This window comes from Hetaerina americana, unplaced genomic scaffold (genome assembly GCF_022747635.1).
Source record: "Hetaerina americana unplaced genomic scaffold, ioHetAmer1.1.p SCAF_12, whole genome shotgun sequence".
NCBI classification, from domain to species: Eukaryota; Metazoa; Arthropoda; class Insecta; order Odonata; family Calopterygidae; genus Hetaerina; species Hetaerina americana.
In genome coordinates, this window is record NW_027286292.1 from 12,925,750 (window position 1) to 12,951,168 (window position 25,419).

Below are 25,419 nucleotides of genomic sequence, written 5' to 3' on the forward strand. Positions count from 1 at the left end.
TATTACATAAATGCTCTAACGTTTTTCATGTGTGAGCAAATATTTCTGTAGAGAGAAAAGGGCTTTTGAAGTAATTTTAATTTTCATGCCCGTACGTGGGAAAGATGATGCCCTATTTAAATCATACCGTAAATTCTGAGATCAGCTGAATGTGTGACTTCGCCCACCCGGTTCCTTGCTGTACATTGGTATATACCACCATCTTCCACTTGAACATTGCTGATGTTGACATGGCTTATAACATCACCATGCACTGTTACATACTGGCCAATCAAAAACCTGAGAGAATAATTAAAGAAAGATTAGTATCATATTAAGATCATTAAAAAACATATTCCAATTCATATTATACAAAAAAATTACAGACTAAACAGAATTGAAAGTTTCCATTTAGTTTCCGCATAGCATAGTCTACTGCCTACATTAAAATACTTCATTGAGCACAATTTGATTGTACAAATAGCTCAAAGAAAAATAATTACAAGCTCACTTCCATGATATTGCTAGAAATTAAATTTTTTAGTCAGCTATTAATGGTATAGATACAAATTCCACTGATACTTGGAAAAGAAAGTTTGGACAATTAAAAGTCTATTTCTATCTAGTGGTGATGTATAAAGGAATAGGTATGAAATCAGCTAATCAACTTAATTATCGGGAGATGATTATCTAGCGGAATAATACACCAAAGGGTGAAACGTAAAGCAAGCTGTCCAAAATACATAATCTTAGTTTAATTAATTATGAAATTTTGGTGACAACACCACAAAAGAGATAGAAATACTGAAAGGGATGGATATATTTCACTGGAGAAAATGTAAGAAAATAAAATGGAAATGCTGAGGGGTTAATTAATTAATTCATTGAAGCATTGGTGAAAAGAAAACTGCACCTATTGGAGACAGCAAATAAAGAGGGGAAAATTTAACTGGGGCTCAAATGATGCATAAAAGTTTTCCAAAAATGAAAGGCTAATAGGTTAATGACATGAAAGAAGTATATTTGAAATAAAAATAACTATAAACACTGTATTCAACCTGAAGGTTGATTCAGTCAGAGTTGGCAGAGTTCACCCAATGCCAAACCCAATGGCATGTGAAATTCAAAAATCAAGGTAGGAGAGGCCAGATCCTTTACCCATGCTATGGTCTCTTTTCCAGGGAGTACTGATACCCAAAACATCACACACATCAGGTGAACCTGAGGGTACCCTGAGAGGCATGCCCAGGAATCGTACATGGGCCCTCCAGTCTAATGCTCTACACATGGACTACCACATCCCCCTATTTTAATATGACACAGAATTAAAATTTTAAGAAAGGCATCAATCATAAAAAGATATGGAGGAAGATTTGATAAAGGAGAAAATCAATTGAGATCTCTGAAGAGAGAAGGGTGGAGAGCTAAAATAGCATAATTCTTGGATTTTTAACTTGGAATATTCAGGCATTCCCTTAATGAAGTTTCATGTTAAAAGAATTCAATATTTAGAACTGCAGGAAGTTTATAACATGACTGAGAAGTGTGAAATAAACATTAGCATGGCATGATACGATGGCAATTACCTAAAACTTGGTTGCTGATTATCAAATGTCATTTTATCATCTAATTATGCCTGAATAATAAAAGAGATTAACGTAGCATACCTTAAATACACTGTGATAAAAATTAACATCAAATCTACAACGCTCCAAAAGAATTGTAGATTTGGTGAAAGTGACAACCATAGAATTCAAAGGGGAAGACTTGCATATTTATTTCATAGCTTTATGCATAATTAATATTATTCATGTGGGAATATACTCAGCTTGAATATTCTTTTTCTTACCTTTCACTCTGAGGCAAGGCAAAGCCATCAAGCGTCCATCTCATCTGGGGTGTTGGATTTCCTGTAGCAATGCACTTCAGGGACACCGGAGGTCCAGGTTGGAGGGTTTGACTGATGAATTTGTAAATAAGTATCGGATGGGCCGCTAGTAAGGAAGAGAAAATAAGCATATCATTCAATAATAACTTACTAATAATTTGATACCAATACGTAAAATATAGTGAGCTTCATCAAATATTTTACATAATAATTGAATTTCATCAGAAAAATATCTTATTGCAAATTCATAATAAGGATTAATACATAATTTGTAATAAAGTTATTAGTACTTTTTGATAAAATAAAGTCCATATATAAAGAGAAAATTAAAAAATAAATTTAATTTTAATTGATTTTTCATACCAAATATATCGCTTAAATGACAAAAAGTTAGCAAAAGATATATTTTGAACCACTCTTATTCAGAGATGGGAATTATTTTGAATGTGAAACATGTGATAAATATACTTATGCAATAAACAGAATTGTTACTATGACAGGCTAGATACTTGTATTGTACGAAAATAGCCATTTTAAAATAGGAAGGTAAATAAAAATAAAATGGAACATATTTTTACTTCATGCAAGAATACACCAATGCTAATTGCACCTAGAAGTTTGATTAACTTCCTCTAGTTGCTGTTTAATTGATACAGTAGTCTTCAATCATGATTTAATGATGACTATAAGCGTATATAAACATGACAACACACCTTTAAGCTGCACAAAAATAAATCAAAGTTTTCATGAATTTTCCAGAGCTGAGCATTTTGAAGAATGTGAACATTTTTGCGTGATAACATGAATCCTCGCCCCTGATGTGAAATATGTTTAAGGAATTATGGTAACGTCTGGCAAAATGTTTTATGAAAAAATAATGGCATAAAATTTAATAGACGTATAATTCTATAATATGAAACAGTATATCAATCAATTTGGTCCGCTTGTTCCTCCGTGGCGCACGCGTTGTCGATCGCCACCCTCTCACCGAGTGAGGACGACCGACTGCCACCATTCAAGCCGCCGCGCACTCTCTCACCTCCGAGCCGCAGCTCCGCCGATCCCTGGGCGCTGTCCTCGTCCGCTCGCACCACGCACTGGTACATGCCCGCATCCTCCCGCTGCACCCGGTCCACCACCAGGCGCTCCCCGCCGTCCACGGACACCCGGGAGCCCGGCCCTGACCCAGCACCACCCACCGGTTGCCCGTCCTTGAGCCACGAGATGGACGCCCCCGGCCGCGCTCCGGATACGTGACAGCGGAACTCGGCCCGTCGGCCGGCGTCGACGACAGCGTGCCGTGGGTGCAGCGACGCGGCGAGTGGCGGCGAGGAGACGGCCAGCGACACCTCGATCCGCTCAGCACCCGCGCTGTTGTTGGCCACGCACACGTAGCGGCCAGCGTCCGCGTCCTCCGCGTGAAGGATGACAAGGCACTCGGCCACGCGGAATACGCGCTCACCCTCTTCGAGGCCGTGCAGCTGATGCCTGTCCTGCCGGAACCAGCTGGGGTGCGGCGAAGGGGGGTAAGAAAGGCAAGGTTCAGTAGGGTAATTCCGTGCGTGAGGGTTTAAGGTGTCGTCCGGGCTTGTTTCCGGATCTCTTTGTGCAAAAGCGAATGAATTCTCTATGGAGGAAAATTTTTCGTTACTTTTAACTATTTCAGACGTCTTTCGCATCCCTAATTGCCTATCCAACAAGTACGAGTTAAATGCTGGCACCAACCCGCAATGGAAAGAAGTCCTTGCAACTTTCGTAGGTGGCCAAAATCTTGTAATTTAATAAATGTTTATCGAACAACAAAATAAATCTCTCGCAAAAAAATTACGCACAGGAGAATTGGTTATTTTCTAAGATTACGTTACAATCAATTATTCATGGCGATTGGGTGATTTAGTATCAGATTAAACAGCAGAGGGTGGGGGTCAGAGGAGGGACAAAGGTTAGGGGGCTATCTAGGTGGGGGAAATGGAAGAGGAAGTCATTTTTGCTCGCGAGATCCAAAACATGTTCATAGACGAGGGTTTTCCACTGGTCCAAGACGCCAGTCGAAAGTCCTTTTTTCACAGTGGCATGGAGTTGCGCGAAAACTATTCTAATGCCCTTGGTCCATCAAATATTTGGCGAAATGACATATTTCCGACTGAGTGTTTTAGAATGAGCGGAGGTGCTCTTTTGACCGAATTCTAAAATTCCTTCCGGATCATCCCATATCCGCTGTCCATCCCCCTTTACCCCTCGCCCCTATCATGAGCCTCATACCACATCACACATTATACTCCAGTCCATTTATCCTTCCCATCATAACCACAAAACCCCCCACCACCAATTAATTCCCTCCTCTCCCTGACACACGTCTATAATCTCTGCCTCGAGGCTTACTTTTTAAGTACCTGATGAAGCCTATAAAACTGTTCGTTGTTGGTCAATAGGCTCTAGAAGCAATATTTCAGGAACTATACAGTCGGTATTTATCGCCTTCTTCGATGCCAGGACTGAAAATATCGTTTACGGACTATACTGTAACTGGGAAATTAACTTAAGCATTGCACGATCGAATTAATCTTAGCTGAATCGGGGAGCAAAAAAATCAAATACAAGTAGTCATCTCGTTGTTCTTCGTGCTTATTTAAAAGTAACTCAAAATTAACTTAACTTCTACCTAAAAACGCGTCGTCTCTTAGTGGTCCATGGAATATATAATTTATTGAATGATGAAACTGTATGAATTGGGCTGTTTTACGGGTTTCCTCAGTGTTGTCATCCTGTTGTTGGGGAGCTAGGACCAAATTCAACACGCTTTTAATTTCCATCGAAATCACATTTAAAACTGAAACATGATCAGTTTGGGATCAGGAAGGAGAGAGGTACGTGTTATGCCATAGTGGTAATGAGGTCACTAATAGAGAAGAATATACGTAGGATTCAATGAGGATGTATTTTTCTGTTTCGTAGATTTCGAGAAAGCGTTTGATAGAGTGAATTGGGTGGAATTAATGAATGTATAACATAAAATGGGAGTAGATTGCGGGATAGGAGACACCCAAAACCTGTACAAGTCAGACTGACCAGGTGCTAGTGGCAGATGTAGAGTCCGGATGGAAAGTGTTAGGAATAGGAGTCAGAAAGGGGTGTCCATGCTTGTAAATGACCTTCGTTTGTCAACGCATACGTGGAGGAAATGATAAAAGAGGCATGGGAAGAACTGGATGTAAGAATTAAAATCGGTGGGGAATTCATAAAATCACTTAGATTTGTTAATGACCATGCTTTACATAGTTTGTCAGTCAGCCAAGGCGTTGCAAACTCTGCTGGATGCATTGGAGGGTTAGTGCGACAGATATGGGATAAAAATAGAGGTTATGCGGTTTCCGAGAAAAAGAAAGGCTGATTTAAACGATAAAACAGGATGGCAGAAACTAGACCAGCAGATCATATATATATATATATATATATATATATATATATATATATATATATATATATATATATCTGATCCGTAGCATTTATGAGGAGGGAATCTGGCCGGAAGACTTTGTGAGAGCAGTTTTAGTTCCGATTCCGAAAAAGGTAAAGGCCACGTCATGTGAGGACTATAGGACAATTAGTTTGATATCCCACGCAGCTAAAGTTGTTCTCAGGATCATAAACAAACGGATAGAGAGTAGGGCAAATGATTACTTAGGGGATGATCAGTTTGGGTTTAGGAAGGGGAGAGGTACGCGTGATGCCATTGCAGTAATGAGATTATTAATCGAGAGGAATATAGAACACAACCAGGAGGTATTTGCCTGTTTCGTAGATTTCGAAAAAGCGTTTGATAGAGTGAATTGGGAAAAACTAATGAGTATATTGCAGAAAATAGGAATAGATTGGAGGGAAAGGAGGCTAATCCGCAACCTGTACATGTCTCAGACTGCTCAGGTGCGGGTGGGAAACGGGGAGTCAGGATGGGCAGTGTTAGGAAGGGGTGGAAGGCAGGGTTGCCCATTATCACCGTTGCTGTTCAACCTGTATGCAGAGGAAATGATCAAAGAGGCATGGGAAGAACTCGAGGTAGGAATGAAAGTGGGCGGGGGATTCGTAAAATCAGTTAGGTTTGCTGATGACCAAGCTTTAGTTTGTCAGTCAGCCAAGGGGCTGCAAGCATTGCTTAGTGAATTGGAAATTCAGTGCGACAGGTATGGGATGAGAATCAACATTAATAAAACAAAGGTTATGCGATTTTCTAGAAAGAAAAAGGCTAATCTTAACATTAAAGTAAGAGGGCAAAAACTAGAGCAGGTAGAACAGTTTACGTATCTCGGTAGTGTTTTGGACCAACACGGTCAAAGTAGTAGGGACGTAAGGAGAAGAATTGCGCTAGGCAAAGAGGCTTTCACGAGGAGGAGGGAGTTGATGACGGGGACTTTGAGTAAGGATGTTAAGAAAAGACTCGTAAAAACTTTGATATGGAGCGTAGCTATGTACGGCGCGGAAACGTGGTCATTGAAGCAGGAGGATAGACGTAGACTGGAGGCTTTTGAAATGTGGGTGTGGAGAAGAATGGAAAAGGTGAAATGGACAGAGAAGAAAACAAATGAGGAAGTACTTGGTATGGTGGGCGAAGAGAGGGGTTTGTTGGGAGCAATCCTATGGAGGCAGGAAAAGTGGATGAAGGGGGTGTTGACCGGCAGTGGGATGTTGAAGACTGTGATAGAGGGTAGAATGATGGGCAAAAGAGGAAAGGGAAGGAACAGGATAGGAATGTTGGACGGGATGAAGGGAGGAAGAAAGTACTCAGAGATGAAGAGGGACCTGGTGTAGAGTAGAATTTAGGGTTGTGTTTTGTTAGTAGTCACAAAATATTTGTTTGGTAGTTGTGTCCATCAAAAAACCTACCTTAACCGGTAGATTACCTTAAAAAAAAAAAAATATATATATATATATATATATATGTGTGTATATACTCGTTAACTTGCGAGATAGGTAAACTGTTTCTACCTGGTCTAGTTTTTGCGACCCATACATATATATATATATATATATATATATATATATATATATATATATATATATATGTATATAACTGAATTAATGAATGTATAACATAAAATGGGAGTAGATTGCGGGATAGGAGACACCCAAAACCTGTACAAGTCAGACTGACCAGGTGCTAGTGGCAGATGTAGAGTCCGGATGGAAAGTGTTAGGAATAGGAGTCAGAAAGGGGTGTCCATGCTTGTAAATGACCTTCGTTTGTCAACGCATACGTGGAGGAAATGATAAAAGAGGCATGGGAAGAACTGGATGTAAGAATTAAAATCGGTGGGGAATTCATAAAATCACTTAGATTTGTTAATGACCATGCTTTACATAGTTTGTCAGTCAGCCAAGGCGTTGCAAACTCTGCTGGATGCATTGGAGGGTTAGTGCGACAGATATGGGATAAAAATAGAGGTTATGCGGTTTCCGAGAAAAAGAAAGGCTGATTTAAACGATAAAACAGGATGGCAGAAACTAGACCAGCAGATCATATACTATATATATATGTATATATATATATATATATATATATATACACACATATAGTATATATATATATGTGTGTGTGTATATACTCGTTAACTTGCGAGATAGGTAAACTGTTTCTACCTGGTCTAGTTTTTGCGACCCATACATATATATATATATATATATATATATATATATATATATATATATGTATATAACTGGGTGAACTCTGCCATCACCTACCAAACCGACATATATATATGCATCTTGATACAAACCATAAACACAGTAATCAACCCGAAGGTCGGTTTGGTAGGTGATGGCAGAGTTCACCCAGTACTAAGCCCGTATATATATATATATATATATATATATATATATATATATATATATATATATATATATATGCACTATGGTGCTAACAATGGGTCGGAGAGACGTGCCTTCCTTGGGCACCTTTGGAAGTCCGTAGAGCAGTGGTGGTTTCGGTTCGGAGGGTTAGAGGACTGTTTTCTTTTCGAGCGTGATTGATGAATTCTTGATTAGTTGTCTCACCATATCATCTTGGCTATCGAGTTAGAGCGCAGCTTTGAGTAGGAAGGCTTCGCCAGCATCGAGGCGATTTTTCTCATGGTCTGTTCCGTCCAAAATGACAGAAACTCTTTCTTTGTTATCGGGTAGAAGAAGGATGTTCTTGAATGACTCATCTCTCGGCTGCGGTAATGTTAGATTGCGGTAGCTTTGCGTTCTGCTGGGCGCAAGTAATTTCTTCCCTTCGTTTCGTCTGCAGCGAATTTTGGCAGCTTTCAGAGAGCTGCCTCGAAGCTGATGACAATTTCTTCCTTCGGGATTTTCTGCGGGAATATCTTGAGAACCACTCCTACGATGTAGAAATCCTCTCATTAATGGCGAAGGAAACAGTGCACAATATTATAAGGATGGACAGCTACACCCTTTCGAATACTTGGAAACGAGTATTCCAACTTACGACACGCTTTTCTGCTCCTAAATGGCAGGTGGCGGCTGCCAATGTCATTAACCAATCAGAGAGTATCAGCCACGCTGACACCTCCGCGACTGAGTAAAGGAAACAGCAATGTTCCCGAGGATCTCCACTTCAGCCAGACCTAAGGATGCCTGCAGCAAAGTAGGGGATAAGTTGCAATCAACAGAATGCCAGCGCGGAGGAAACCAGCAAACGATCCTAATTCATCTGAACGCCACTTAAACCTTCGTCAGAAATATAGAAACTTATATAAGCAAAAGGAAGGAGAAAATATATTTGAAATATTGAAAAACTTTGCTCACAGTATGAATTTATTTACTTTGAAAAGAATTCAATGTTATTCAATTTGAGAGAAATTCATGCAATAAATCAAGAAAAGGAAAGTTTATTTTAAATCCAGAAGATTTCAAGAAATGAAATACTTTACGACATTTTCACATACATAAATATTTAAAAGAAGCAGCTAAATGCGTCTCTTCAAATCTAAGATCATTAATAGCGTTCTTCTTAAGCTGTCCAAAATGTCTGCTGCCGAAGAAGCCATGCATTATTAACGTACTTGTGTAGAATATGATTTAGAGCTGGGGAGGTTTGAAGTTTCAAGCGCCCATACCCGAACTATCTCGCAGGTTCTCTCACCTCTATGCTGCCTGAGGATTCGCGAAGCGTTTCAATCACCGAAACGGAGAACGAACGATTGGTCATTGGAAACAGCGCGTGTAGGTATAGGGTAATTAATGAATCCGTGAGATTTATGCAGTGGGGTAAGCGGTGCTTGTTCATGTGTAGGGAGACGCGGCAGTGTATCCACCTACGTAGTAGGCAGGACAGAAGTTACAGGCGAGGCAGCAGATAATGTTTTTTGAGGTGCAGGTGGAAAAAGAATGATTTTTGGGATGGGATTTGGGAGTCAGGGAGGTGGCTTGTCGAAAAAGATGGCCGTATATGAATTGTTGGCTGTTAGATGGTGCGGAGAGGGGCGGAGGAGAAACGAAGGAAGGGGGTGCGCAGTTGGCCTAGTATATTTGAAAATGTCGCGCAAGTTTGACGGTCGTTTCAATGAGATAGAGGGGCAATGCGGGAATGAAAGTGATAAGGACTAATTGTTTTACATAGTGGGGTAGAGTTTGCATGTTATTTGTTTGATATTTATGGGCTCCGGCAAAGGTTGTGCTGAAGAGAATACGGCATTTTGGGCGGGTTGTTTTGGGACAAGGAGAGTATCGAGCAGAAGATTTGAGGAGTTGGTTGTTCAGCAGATTTTCTGTGTACCCATGTTTCTTGAGAGAATTGTGTATGTGGTAAATATGTAGGGAGGGGGTGTTGCTGCAGAGACAGCGGCCAAGGACTGACAAGAGAAAAAGGATAGAGCATTTTGTGTGTGGTAATAAGCAGCTGATGAAATGAAGGTATTTTTGGTAGTTGGTCGGCTTAATGTCAACTGATGTGTTCCAATCGTTGTTCTGGAAGTAAACCTCGATATCAAGGAGAGTAATGTTAGAGTTAGATATAGAAGAAGGGAAAGATACGCAAGAAGGAAGAGTTGAGAGCGGAAGCGAAGGAGGATAAATAAATGAGACCCGTGGGGCCAAAGGAGGAAGATGTCAATATAGCGGGGTCAGAAGAGTGGTTAGAGGTTTTGTAGCAGGAAAAAGGTGGGCTCGAGTTAGTCCATGAAAAGATTGGCGTATGCAGGAGCAATACGCTTGCCTCTTGCAGTGGATTTTGTTTGTAAATAAAATATGCTGTTAAATTTGAATGCATCTTTTTTGAGGACCAATTGAAATAGTTGGATGAAAAACTCAGTGGAAGGGCTGTATGGTGTCGCTTGTACGGAAAGGTTCCAGACTTTATAGGCTCTAAGGATTTACAGACGTTCTTTGTGGAGGAAGGAGATGTACATTAGAGGGAGATGACTTCTATTTTGGCTATGAGAATATTGGAGTTTTGAGGAATTGGGATGGAGAGTAAATGGTCGAGGCAGTGGCACGAATATAAGATATAAGAGGGGTAGGAAGTGACTATGGGTTGAGGGTAGTGGTTTCTTAATGTGGAGATTTGTTCAGTGGGTGAGTTCATGCTGGAGATAATGGGATGCCCGGAGTTATTTGTGGGGTCTGGGGTCATCAAAAACCTTTCTCGCTCCGAGGAACATGCCCTCAGACGTTTAATGTCAAACGAAGATATAATGATCACGAGGGCGGACAACCAAACTCCTTCCCCTGCCATAGACCCTCTCCACTCTTCCCATGAGAACGGTATTCTGGGGATAACGGCTCAACAGTCAGAACATCTTAAATATTCATAAATATCCTTTCTTTGCTTCTAAATGTTTTGCTAAGTTTTGAACCAGAGTAATATTTCGTATGTATATATGAGTGTGTGAGTGTATATATATGTACGTACATATATGTGTATACATATATATACATTGAAGGAAAGTCACACGGATGTAAATAATAATTTTAACGGAGAAACGAGATAGCGCTAGCGAACAAAAACACAGAGACCCACATCAAAAATGAAACTCACACATATTCCGAATTTTCGGTGGCCAAACCACCTTCCTCTAGGGAAAGAAGGAACTGAGGAAAGGTTTCCAGAGGAAAGGACGAGGACGCTGGATGGAAGGGGAAGGTTTGGAAGTGTAGGATACATAAGGAAACTATTGGGAGCGGAGGGGGGATGACAATATCTGGAGATTGTGGTAAATAATGCCAGACACTCGCTCCTTGGTTAGGATTATTATCCACCACTGCGAGACTTACGTACAAGATATGCATTTATGTATGTATACATGTATACATATATATATATATATATATATATATATATATATATATATACACACACACACACACACACAAACCCTCCTCGGACTACAACCTTGACGTGGTCGATGCGGGTGCCGATGACCCCTGGAGTTGTGCTGGCGGGAGTAATAATAATTACTCCAGGTAGGGTCACCCATGCCAGATAGGTCGAAGGTTAGGAGCCAGGCAAAAGGTAGTCCACGCAGCGTCCGTTCCTCAGTGAGGCGGCTGCAATGGCGTCTGACCCAAGTGGGGCGGCCAGTAAGTGATGGTGTCACGTTAAAAACACTATCGAGGAAGGCAACGGGAAACCGACTCAATAATCAATCCCAAGATAAAATATAATGGACAATCTAGAGATTTTGAGTCCTGGCAACAACGGGGCTCGGCCCAATCGGCCGTGTGTCGTGCCCGGCAGCGGGGGAGGCAAGGCTTCTGCGGTCGTGATCCCACAAAACCCTTGCAAGGGAAAACTGGCAGCAGCAGGACAGAAGACGCAGGAGAAGAAGACCAAATTAGTTAGAATAGGAACGTGGAATGTTAGGACAATGATGAGGACAGGGAAATTGGAGAATATTAAGCGAAAGATGAAAAGGGGAAAAAGAGATATTTTAGGTCTATGCGAGGTGAGATGGAAGGATAGCGGGGATTACTGGAAGTGATAATTATGGAATAATATGCAGCGGCAGGGACGAGAGCCAACGAGGGGTTGCCATAGTATTAAATGAAGAGATAGGAAGAAGCGTAGTCAACATAGAGAAAGTAACGGATAGAATATTACTAGTAGAGATAAAAGCAGAACCGACGAACTTTGTTATTATTCAGGTATACATGCCACCGAGCAACCATAAGGAGGAAGAGGTCGATAGGATATACGAACAATTAGAGGAAATAATCACGTGTGTTCCTTCAGGGAAACATTTGATAGTGATGGGGGATTGGAATGCGATGGTAGGCGAAGGAAGAGATGTGACGAGGTCGGGGACTACGGTTTAGGCACGAGGAATGACCGCGGGGAGAAAGCAGTTGAGTTCTGCAGGAGACAGGGGCTAGTCATCACCAACACTTGGTTTAGACACCACAAAAGACGCAGGTATACATGGAAAATGCCAGGTGACTCAGAAAGGTATCAGCTAGATTATGTCCTGGTTAGACACAGGTTTAGGAACAGTGTGATAAATTCGCACAGCTTCCCGGGAGCGGATGCGGTCTCTGACCACAATTTAGTTGTTATGAAATGTGGCGTCCGTTTCAAAAAGATAAGGCAGGGGCGGCGGATTAGGAAATGGAATGTAGAAGCATTAAATGGATTAAAAATGAAGTAGTATCAACAGGCTGTAGAGGAAATCATGGAGGATGGTAAAGAGCTAAGCACTATCGAAAAAATGGGAAAGAATCAAGAAAGGGTTATCGAAAGCCGCAAAAGACACTATTGGAACCGTTAATGCGAAAAGGACTAGGAAACCATGCATCACGGATGAGATGATTACAAAGATGGATGAGAGGAAAAAATGAAAGAATGTAAACACAGAGTTAGGCAAAATGAAGTACAAAGAGTTAAACAATCTATTGAGGCGGGCAACAAATAAAGCAAAAAAACATGGTGGAAGACGCAGAGCGAGGATATGGAAAGTTTGCAGAGGGAGGGTGAAATTGGTGCGCTGTACAGCAAAGTTAAATCTTTATCGAGAAGTAAGAAAGGAAGATCTATGCTAGCAATTAGAGATAAGGCGGGTAAGGTAATAGCTGACGCAGGAAAGATCCAAGAGAGATGGAAGGAATATATAGAAGAACTGTATAGTAAAGAACTTAGACTAACAAATTTATACTTAGAAAAGGAACATGACGTAGAGGATGGCGGCTTAGGTCCAGGCATACTCGATGATGAGATAGAAAGGGCATTAAGGGAGATGATACTGAAAAAGGCCGTGGGGGTGGATAACATTCCTGCGATACTACTGAAATGTTTAGGAAAATGTGGGGGGAAGAGGCTATATGGGCTGATTCGTAGTATCTATGAGGAAGGAATCTGGTCGGAAGACTTTGTGAGATTAGTTTTAGTTCCTATTCCGAAAAAGGTAAAGGCTACATTATGTGAGGACTACAGGACAATAAGTTTGATATCCCACGCAGCTAAAGTTGTTCTCAGGATCATAAACAAAAGGATAGAGAGTAGGGCAAAGGATTACTTAGGGGATGACCAGTTTGCGTTTAGGAAGGGGAGAGGTACGCGTGATGCCCTTGCAGTGATGAGATTATTAATCGAGAGGAATATAGAATACAACCAGGAGGTATTTGCCTGTTTCGTAGATTTCGAAAAAGCGTTTGATAGAGTGAATTGGGAAAACTAATGTGTATATTGCAGAAAATAGGAATAGATTGGAGGGACAGGAGGCTAATCCGCAACCTTTACATGTCTCAGACTGCTCAGGTGCCGGTGGGGAACGGGGAGTCCGGATGGGCAATGTTAGGAAGAGGTGTAAGGCAGGGTTGCCCATTATCACCGTTGCTGTTCAACCTGTATGTAGAGGAAATGACTAAGGAGGCATGGGAAGAACTGGAGGTAGGAATGAAAGTTGGCGGAGAATTCGTAAAATCAGTTAGGTTTCCTGATAACCAAGCTTCAGTGTGTCCGTCTGCCAAGGGGCTGCAAGCATTGCTTAGTGAATTGGAAATTCAGTGCGACAGGTATGGGATGAGAATCAGTATTAATAAAACAAAGTTTATGCGATTTTATAGAAAGAAAAAGGCTAATCTTAACATTAAAGTAAGAGGGCAAAAACTAGAGCAGGTAGAACAGTTTACGTATCTCGGGAGTGTTTTGGATCAACTCGGTCAAAGTAGTATGGGCGTAAGGAGGAGAATTGCGCTAGGCAAAGAGGCTTTCACAAGGAGGAGGGAGTTGATGACAGGGACGTTGAGTAAGGATGTTAATAAAAGACTCGTAAGAACTTTGATATGGAGCGTAGCTATGTACAGCGCGGAAACGTGGTCATTGAAGCAGGAGGATACACGTCAACTGGAGGCTTTTGAAATGTGGGTGTGGAGAAGAATGGAAAAGGTGACATGGACAGAGAAGAAAACAAATGAGGAAGTACCTGGTATGGTAAAAGAAGAGAGGGGTTAGTTTGGAGAAATCCTATGGCGGCAGGAAAAGAGGATGAAGGGTGTATTAACCAGCAGTGGGATGTTGAAGACTGTAATAGAGGGGAGAATGTTAGGCAAACGAGGAAAGGGCAGGAACAGGATAGGGATGTTGGACGGGATGAAGGGAGGAAGAAATTACTCAGAGATGAAGAGGGAGCTGATGTAGAGCAGGATACTGGATTTTTTATTTTGTTAGGAAGCACAAAATATATATTTAGTAGCTGTGTCCATCCAAAAACCTACCTTAACCGGTAGATTACCTAATGATAATACCAAAATAGGACCAAAACATAATGCATTTTTTGGACATCAGGAACGCCGAATGTGAGCGTATGTTTATATAAGCAAAATATACAAATGATATTTGCCGGTGCAACAGTAGAACAGGTTAAGAAGAAAAAATGGACTGTTATGTTTGCCTAATAAGGGAATTATTTCTCTTTTACAAGATTTACTGAAAATGTGTAGACTGTTACTTTTTGTATTGAGAAAATGGCCCAGGCTCGAAATCTTTAAAAAATTGTTTAAGAGATTATTTCATTGAAACTTTTATATACGTGCAGTAAATTCAGAATAGAATACGTTTCATGGAAATAGTTGCCATATCATTAGATACTTTTATTGGGGGCTTCATCGAAAAGAATCTCCATCCTCTCGCGCAAGATGAAGGATCGAAAATGATTTCCTTCGACACACAATACCATCTCACCCTCAAGGTTACGCCAATATGATTACTAATTTTTCGGCTAATTACGATTCATTTAAACGGGAAAATGCCCAAATAATAAATTGGATCTGGCTACAATTGCACCATTATCAATTGAAATAAATGTGAATGAATTCCTTCTCGTAAGTGCAAGTTCATTCCTACTCCTAATGCAAATACGTTCCTTCTCATAAGAAGGAGCAACGCTCCGCCGAGGGAAGGTTTGGAAAATTCAGTGAAGGAGGTAGAAGACTCACCTCCAGTTGATGTTATGAAAAGTTCATTAATTCTGCTACATCTGCTACATTCTGCTACACAGATCGAAAAAAAGATATTATAGTTTTTAGCAGGGTAAAACGTCGCAAATACAATATATTTTGAAATTACTCATTAGTTTATTTTTCAAATTAGTGTATCAATTTCTTCTGTACTTTTGTGGAAAACTTCTTCAAAGAGTAGTAAGTGCATAAATCTCTTTTTATTTCTTCTCTCTTGAATTTAGGAAATATTTACAAAGTTGGATATTGTAATTAAGTGGCGTTTTCCTTGGCACAGTTTATCAATAATGCCATATTATCGAAACCAGGTACTCCATAAAGTTACATTGCATGGATATTTAGGTATTTAGCAAACATCGTTTCAGCTTTTGGAAATTGAACGGAGCACTTCATGTTGCGAAAAACTTTATGAATTGTTATTCAAACAAAAAGAAGGTGAGTGTTTTCTCAGCACTCGTGCCAGTATCTCTCACGAACCTAGGACTGAGTTCGTTTTCCTACGTTAAGGAAATGGAAGCGTAAAAACCGATGACTTGGAAACACAAAAAGACACAATGAATCCATTAACATATCTTTGCAACGGGAGTAACGTGAAGCTCGCTTTGCTCCATGTCGTAGCTAAACGTGCTAAACCTTCGTGGGCCTAGAGAACTACATGCTAAATAGAATGAACTTACAAGTTTCTATACAGATATGTTGATCATTTGTATAATAACAATGAAAACTAATTTGATAATCTATGAATATTAATGACAAGGCTGAGATTAGCCCGAGTGAAATACAAATTATGCAGAAGAGCAGGCCGCATTGCAGACGGGTAACTAAGACGAGAGAGTCGGAAAGGGCGTGTATGACATTGAAGTGATTATTCAAACAGTAATAGACTTGAAATTTGTCCAATTTTGAGTTTTATTACTTAATAGAATGTAACATTTAAATGAAGAAATTGCCAGTACATTTTTAATAGAATAAGCAGAAGCTGGAAATGGCTCGGTCACCATCCTATTATATTTGATTGAGAATGTCATATTTAGTATACTTTCCCTGATTTTATGCATAGACTGGACGATCATGGTAAAATAACATACGGAGAAAGAGATACGGATAAGACAGCACGCTATGAGGGACATTCAATTTGTTGCTGACCGAAGAGAAGAGTGGGGAAAAGGAGCGAAGTATATATTACTATTAAGATATAGTAAGAATCTTTCATGGCAGGTAAGATGGAGGCCTGCAGGTGGCAACCTTCGAATTACTGATGGAGAATGGAGACAAACGAGAGATATTTCGTCAGCTACTTCCGTTACAAAGTGTGTTTTCATCGAAATAGGTTGGAATTGAACTGGTAAGAAAAATTCGATTATTGCGCGTTTCCATTGACACGTTAAAAATACAGGAGTATAAAGAAGTATTTTCTCAATACTGACTTGTTCGGTGATTGAAATCACCCCGTTATTTTGGCCATTGGGAAACCCAAGAGCTCCGTTAAAGCATCATGACTCTTAATACTTCGTTTAATATAACCGTAAAATTGTTAAAAATATGAAACATTATTCAAATGAACTATTTTCTCGTGTTGATACCACATATTTCCCATATTTTTTAAGTAACTCTATGCTGAATTTTTCTTTATTCTTGTCAAATTTCCTTTACACTCCTGCCAAAGAATAAAGACATTTTGCGCCGAGGATTACTATTGTATTTCTTGTTTAAAATTCCACCAAAATAATAAAAATAAAAAACTGATGTAGTGAAAACCACGTGAAATTCTTCTGAAAACATCATCAGACATCATCCCTTTATGTACAATGTCACACTAAAAAGCCGAGAGGGACTTCTAGAAAAATGAACCCGTGTTTATTAAATGTTGCTACTAATAATTTATATGCAACTTTTGCGGCAAGTATGATGAAGATATTAATCCACGCTTTGTTGTTTTCCTAATTTCTCGATAAAATAAAATGATCTAAATTGTACGGGACTTACACGCTAAGATTAAAATGTTTTCTGCGAAATAGACAGGCGAATTACATTAAGTAAAAGGGACATTCATTACCAACTTTATGAGCCGAAAATCTGATGGTCTACGAATGGATAAAATTATATATTTATATACGTATACATTTATCGAGATAATGCTTCCCTACAATGAAATATCTTCCGACGTAATATCTTATAGTCGAATGAATAGGAGAAGTTGGTTAGGATGGTAATCTTGAGTATGGAGGCATTTCCTTCAAATATCTCTCCTATTTTCTCATCACATTCTCCAAATCTTTAGGTTATAATTTACCCAACAACTACAAAGCATGTAAGTGAAGTTTTCACGGTGTCGAAAATTGCGGTACCAACAAAAGTACACGCGGAAACCTTATAATTTCATTAGCTCTCGTCCTTGGAAAAAAGTACAATATTTTAGATAACACGTCCTTACCGGATCGCCGGTGGTGGGTGACCTTCTGCGAGACAAGGTAGGACCACAGAGTGGTCTTTACGGACTACGGCGGATGACTGCCTCTCAAGTGTTCTTGGAGCTGATATTATCCCAGTATCTGAAAGAAAAAGTAGTAATTGATGTCACTTCATGTCATTTAATTATGGAACCGTAATACCTTTTCCGATAATGGACATAAAGTAAGTGCAACCAAAGAATGTTTTCTCCTTGCATAATAGATGCTTAACTTCATAGGGAAAGTGAATAGAAAGAAATAACCGACATAATGAGGCTAAATACGTATTTATAGTACGTCATATATTGATAATACCTGTAGAAGGGGCTGAAACTTCGCTGCTGTTCGGTTTACCGTGATCGATGGCGCCCTAAGAAGAAAACATTCTTATGTCGATCCGAAAAATACTCACCCCTAAGGTAATTTTTTAACAAAATTGTGGAAAAAAAACTAATCGGCAAAAACGGCAAACCACAAAACATTTTGGAACATAGATAATGGGCATTCGCATGCGTAAGCGAAATACTTCAAATATGAAGTTTTTCTTAGCATTTATTCTTTATCTCTGTTGATAAAATATCTGTTTCTGACCCAATTAACCAATGGATGTTCACCTATATTGACCATATAGCCTCAACCTAATCTTCTTGTTTTCAATATTTCCAGACACTCAAAAGTTCGAAGTACCGGATTCCAAGTTTTTCCTTCACATTGATTCCGCTTGAAACCTCTAAAACCCTCAACTAGTTCCCTAAAATGGTGCAACTCCTGTTATTCCTGGGTGTAATTTCTACAGAGAAAGCCAGTATGCCATGATTATTATCCATATTAATTTGTTACGACGGCAACCACGGTGATGTACAGATGACATGAGGTTTTTCGGATTACTCCCGCGCTGTTCCACGTGGTCGATTGACGGTTTCTCTGGCATATTAATCAGCGTCTTCGGACCTGAAGATACTGACTGCAACGCTGTCCGTTCCACAGTCGGTCGAAACTGTCATCCAACCAAACAGCGCGGGAGTAAACCGAAAAACCTAGTGTTACCTACATCAAACCAGGTCCAATTAACAGAAAAATTAATACCATAGCTTTCAACTGATTTATGCACTCCAGATTTATGGTTAATTCCATGAACCTCAAGTACTCTAAATGCAATGAATTGAATAAAATTTCAAAACCTTTCATGATTCGGCTGTTGCTTGGTGTTTTTTTTTTTTTGCGAAAAATGAGTCATATACCCTCATTTTTACAAAAATATCATTGGTCTAAGAGACAAAATTATCTTGACCTTTAATCATCAGCGGATGTATAGCAGACCTAGGTATTTGTTTTTGCATGGACCGATCCATGCTAAACAGGGAAAGCAGGAATTAGGATAGCACTTTGGGGGGGAGGGATAGAGGAAAAGAGTGATGATAATCTTCGTTCTGTACCATTCTATCTCCACCTACTTTGAGCAACTGAGTGTACGACTACTCGCTTTAGTCTCGTACTCGCAAGTAGTCATGACCTGTAGAGTTAAATTTGTACCAGAAACTCATTGTCATAGCATATATGGATCACTAGGTTAAATACGCACTCATTTGTCAGAAATAGCTTATATCAACATTTTAAGTAGATGATAGAACTAAATATCAATACATTTCAAATGGTAATAAATCAAAGATCAAACTGTGGTCATTTATTTAAAAAAAGTTTAATTTCTGAGATAAATGTTTTCAAATACTTTTCACTAGGTTTGGATAAAGCCAGTTAACTGATGGGTGTTGTATTCACTGAGACGAGATGTTTTCTCATTAGAGGTCATTCAAGTAGGGATGAGGGTCTTTCTTACTAACAACTATTAGTTAGGGCAACTGTGGGCTAAACTCATCAGCGCCATTACGGACAGTGACAAACGCGGTAAATGAAGTATGTTTGAGAACGGAGGCAAGGTAAAAAAGATATGTCGACTTCTGAGATACAATTATTATTATTATACACGGATCAACTCTATCCATACACTCACATAATAGAAAATAAATTAATTACTCAAATCAGACTACAGGATTTAATTTATCTAGTGGCTGAGCCTATTTATAACCGTCTGACCCAAGTCATATAAAACTAGGACAAGACAGAATAAAATAAATTCCTAACTTATTCTGGAAATTAATCATTGCTTTAGTATCAACAATATTTATAATTAACTCGTTCATCCATCTCTACTACAAAATTTCCGCTACCATTTCACGGATAGTTCATGAATGGTACCACGTAATTAGCATTCCCATTATTATTTTTCTCGGAGAGAAAGTGATTAAAGCAAAATAAATATTTAAATCCCCTTCATCGAATATCTGTAAGGCATTTTATTGGAGGGAATTCATCGGCAACAATTTAAGCGGACGAAATTCAATCACCAAAAAAGCTACCGGAAGTCGCGAAACAAAGGATTCCCGAAGAAATTAAAAGACGGACGGAGGAAAGAGGGTGGGTTGTCATGGGGGAACGATTCTTAAAATCGGGAACCCCTTGTACCGACGATGATATGACTCAACGAAATCGATGTGACCAAATAAAGTAAAAAAAATATCACATCCAACAATTTACATCCATGCAAATGGCAAACGAGATTTTTAAGAATTTCCCCGCCATCGATTTGACTTTTGTTCAAACTTCCCCTCCCACCCTCCTCGCCAGCGATTTCCAGAGATTTAGGACGCGTGGCGGCAGGAAGCATTGTATTAACGGCTCGATGATCGAGCGGTCCACGAGCGTCGTGGAGAGCAGCGAGGGAGAGGTTGGGAGGCTGCAATGTTTGAGAGAGGGGTTGGGAGAAAGGTGAGGGGAAAGGAGGGGGGAGTAAAGCTCTAGAGGTTGATGGAAGAAAGCGACGGTATGCGCGTGTGTCTGCGGAGACAAAGAGGGTGGACAGAAAAAAAGGGCCCTTCTCCCACACTCACTTCTTTTATTGCGTTGCAGCCGAGAGGGACGAAACGAGAGAAACCCATTTCTCTTCTCCGCCATACCTTGCATCGCGAAGGAGGTGGAGGGGCTGGAGAGGCACCCCTCGGTGAGCTTCTCCCTTCAGTGGAGAGCTCTGGGAAGGGAGAGCAGAGAGCCAGCCTTTGTCCCGAAGTGGGTGATCAACTCGAGCTCTGATTGACTGATAAGTGACCTTGAACGATCTCCGAACTTTATAAGAGCCACAAAGAGGAGTAGATCAGATATCTTCTGATTAGGTCACTGTTTTAGGGATGATGGAGTTCATGTTTGGGAAAATCACACAAGAACTTTTCTTTACCCTCAAAAGTCGCAAAAGGCGAAGACATCTACAAGGTTTTTATAAGAAGTTTCGGTAACAATTTTTTCCTGACGTATGCGTGAAGTGCTGAATTCAGACCATCGGTTAAGTGTGCGCATGATCGCAGATCGTATTGGCATTGATAAGATGACAGTGCACACCATTAACGCTGAAGATTTGGAGATGCGAAAGCTGTGCGCTAATATCGTCCCAAAGATCTTGACGGACGACCAAGAGCAGAGTCTACTATCTGCTTTTGAAGACCTTCAACGACGTCGCGACGATTTCCCAACTCCCATTACAGTCCCAGCTTGGCACCAACAGACTATTTACTATTCCCAAAAGTGAAATCCTCCCTTTAAGGACACCACCATGGGACCCTGAGTGCCGTCAAAGAAGCTTGCTCGCGTACCTTCAAGAAAATCCCGAAATCCGCCAACCAGGGAGCCTCTTGGGTCGTGGAAAAGCCGCTGGCAAAAGTTTGTAGGCGTTAAATGGATGCACTTTGAAGAATTTTGAGGCATAGTAGCAATATTTGAAATAAATCTTTTTTTTTCGGAAACTTTTTTCGATAATTTTCATGCAAACCATTTAACTAATCATGCGTTACACATTCAGATGCAGGATGATGCTCCTTTTAACGATACCACATGAACACTAAATGGCTTGGACATTCAAAAGTTTCTCTCTGCGTGCCTTCACTGCTCTTACCACGCGCATTTTACTAATTAAATAGCTAACTAGCACCTGCCTATCAATCCACCCTAATATCACCCATGGACTACATCTGATACGCTAGATTGCCACGCTATAGCCGGACCTCCTTGAATGTGTTGAGCATTCGAAACTCAAGTATGTAAAATAAATTTTCCTGGAGATAGTGCCTGACAATTCCTCCTTCTGGGAAAGACCTCTACCGGTCTGTTTCCTCTCGCTTCGCTCCATCCTACCTAACTTTATCACCCCAACTTTATCCACTCACCCATCCACTCCAACCACTACACACACCTGTTGCCCCAGAACACTATTAGCAGGACGAGTTTTTCAGACGAAGAGGAATTAAGACTGGTACGGAGGTTTCCGCGATGCCAAATGGTAGTTTGATTAAGAGCATGGAACCTGTTTTCGTAATCTTTGTGTTTTCCAACAGCGCGTCGATTTCTCACATGTCCCAGGCAGTATCTGTAGGAAGAAGTGGCGTATTCAAGATTAGGCACGCTACATATAGAGCCTGCAGGTGGGACAGGACTTTTGCGATCACTAATTTAACATTAAATTTTTCTGACCGCGGAGGTTCCTCTTACCGTTCCGCCCACGGAGAGTCTTGAATAACATTTTTCAACGCTAAAAATGGAAAGCCATCTTCCCCATTGAACTACGTCGGGCAATGCGCAATTTTTGTTGCTTTCTGCGCCAACTAGAGGAATTCATTGCCCTCCAGCTCTAATTTGTGTAACAACCTGGTCGCCGGGCACCTCCCACTTGTGTTCGAAAGATGCACTGATTTTCCAAACTCTCTAAATCTGCTATATTGTCCTGAATTTCAGGTATCTTCCAGTTCGCCAGATATATGCTTTTCCACAAGTGCAATCGATTTTATATACTTCCTCAAACTGGAATAGTTCTATTGGTTCTATTGTCCGCTGATCTCACTGTCAGGTCTCACTCCAGATCAATGAATCAGCTTGAGTATAATAAATACGAAACTTGGGTAAGCCGCGAGAGTAAGATTCGTGGTTCAATTTCCGATCCTGGAAAATGTGCGTTTCAGGCCTTCAAACAAAGTTTCAGTTAGTAATTCTGTTCGTTAAAGAGCTGGAAACTGGATAATGGATTAATGAACGCGGGATAATACAGAGTATAAGATAAAATTATTCGTACAAAGTTTTCCGCAGTGTTGAACTACTTGTCTCTGCATTTCCGGGTTCTCAATCCGCGTTGGTTGTCTTCGGGTGACGACAATTTCGCTGGTCATCCTGCCTGCGTCTTCAGGACGGAGGCGGATGCAGGATGAAACTGTCGTAACCCGAAGATAATTAACGTGGATGGAGAACCAGAAAATGCAGAGACAATCAGATATAATTACTACTCGAAATTTCTGCAGCAAAAACTGCGCTTAGAGTACAATAGGTGTATGCAGTTCTTTGGTAGTAAGAGAATTATCGTTAGAACCCAAATTATATTGGTAGATGATACTACCGGGATAAAATAATAGAGATGGACACATTAATCGACAGATTACGAGCTCAAAAATCCGTTTCATGACAAATCCGTCACAAAATTCATGAATTAAAGTTTGAATTGCTACCTCATGCACTCTATTTGCGAGATTTAGCCCCCTCGGATTATTTTCTGTTCGCAAACATGAAAAAATGGCTCAGTGGTCAAAGATTTTCCAACCGTGAAGGAGTGATGTCGGCAGTTAATGGCTATTTTGAGGAGCAAGACAGTTCTCGTATAGAGCTGAAAGGATATTATGTTGGAAAATAAATACATTTTTTTCCAAAATTTTTGTGTTTTCTTTTTTGGGTCGGGTACTTCTGTGAACACCCTCGTAAAGCACTCGTTTTTTCCCTCGCAAGATACTTAATCATTACAAACTCGAAGCCGAGGACCCGAATATTTTTTATTTCCAGGGAAAAATTGTAAGGTTAAGCCAAATGCACCCAATATTGCATGATGTATATTGGCGTGAATGCATAGATGTGTATGTGTCTTTGTGAATATGAGAAAATATAGTTATGTTTATCTGTATGCATGACCACGGTTAGCTGTTTTCATTGATGATGTTTACAGTTTACTGACTTAAAAGAAAAGTTCTTTCCTTCCAGTGCTTTGCTGTGCTTAGATTTCACTGTAGCTAAACCTCTGTAAATAAGAATATTTCTGAAACTTGAATACTATGGTGCATTCTCTTGACACAGTTCACAGGAGCAATATCGCAAAGAAAAGAAGTTTTTTAGTCAATCATGTTATTTAGTATCCCAAGATAAATCCTCACTTTCTCAAAATTCATAGGAATAGTTACATTCTGAAATTTAGAGAGTTTAGATTAAAAAACATTGGAAATTTAACATTAAAATGAGACATCGATTAAGGTCGTAGGTGAGGCTTATAAGTATCTTCGGTAAGTCAATGAAGTCAGCAAGGCAGCGGGAGGCATAAGCCCTGTTTAGAAAAGAAGATTCGAAACAGTAATTTATCTTACGCGCTTCTCGTGCCAATATGTTAGAACGAGAAGTTAAAAACCTGATCGAGGAAGCAGAAATCTTAGCATTTTTGCAACTAATAGGATACAGCAACAATATACGCGTGGTAAATGCGCCATCGACTTCCAGGCTACCAAAAAGGTATTCTAATAGAAATGAAAACCAGTATCAGAAGAGTGACCGAAGAAAAGCGTCGGTATGCACATTTAATAAAGGGTTTATAAGTGCGATTTGGTGGAATAAATAAATCCGCAGCATTCACATTGAGAATACTTGGTGCCAAATTAGAAGACATCTGGAAGTCATTACCTAATAATGCTCAGAAAAAGTTACAAGTAGAGTCAGTGAATCAAGATGGTAAAACGAAGATGCTCCAGCAGCATTAAGATGGCAAAGAAATACTCAGTTCACAGTTGAAAGAGAATTTGAAAGAAAATAATAATAACGCCGAATATTTATGAGGATAAACTTAGATAATGTTACATACAAACTTAAAAAGGACTGCGAAAATGTTTATGCATTTTTAAAAGAAAAATGCGACGTGGGTATTTACATGAAAACCCAAAGTCAAGTTTTAGAAAACATGTTTGATTACAATGGCATGCCATTCCTAGGGAGCAAGGTAATTCTAGAACAATCTGAACGCATTTTTAAATTGGATCATTCAAAATAAAATTGAGTCTATTTACTCATGATATCATCAATTCTAGATAAAAGTCATGAAATATTTTTAAGTTCTTCAAAATATCAAAAGGTATTGTAGGGAACTGAAATGCATAAGCATATTTAAGATAAAAGCGGGAGTTTTAAACTTTTTTGATAGCGAGCCCAGTGGTCTTATTTTATCAAGACTTTCATCAAGCTGTGGAGCGGAATAATCGTGAATAAAAACAATCTTAGACTTATCGCAAGCAGTAGACAAATTATCCCAGTGCAAGTTAATATGTAAACTTCAAATATAACAAAAATATGACTAACACATTTATAAATAATTATCCTACCATAAAAATTATTGGTTGATCATAAGAGGCCAAATGAGGTGGTTGCGACATCCTCAGTAACATGGTACACTATTTGCAAATCCAAACCGATCTTTCCGAAAGACAACTCCCCAAAAGATAACTTCAAAAACTTCAAAAAATAACTAAACCTTCTCCAAAA

General features: G+C 39.8%; 1 protein-coding gene across 1 annotated transcript in view; it reads right to left on the bottom strand.

Moving 5' to 3' along the window:
- Positions 1 to 25,419, bottom strand: part of LOC139685809 (cell adhesion molecule Dscam2-like) — a 454,184-nt gene that overhangs the window by 59,909 nt on the left and 368,856 nt on the right. The window contains exons 5-8 of the mRNA XM_071582927.1: positions 17,745 to 17,862; positions 2,907 to 3,373; positions 1,829 to 1,973; positions 128 to 279 (exon numbers count right to left, since the gene is read on the bottom strand). Coding sequence (XP_071439028.1) covers positions 128 to 279; positions 1,829 to 1,973; positions 2,907 to 3,373; positions 17,745 to 17,862 — 882 coding nt within the window. The remainder of the gene's footprint in view (positions 1 to 127; positions 280 to 1,828; positions 1,974 to 2,906; positions 3,374 to 17,744; positions 17,863 to 25,419) is intronic.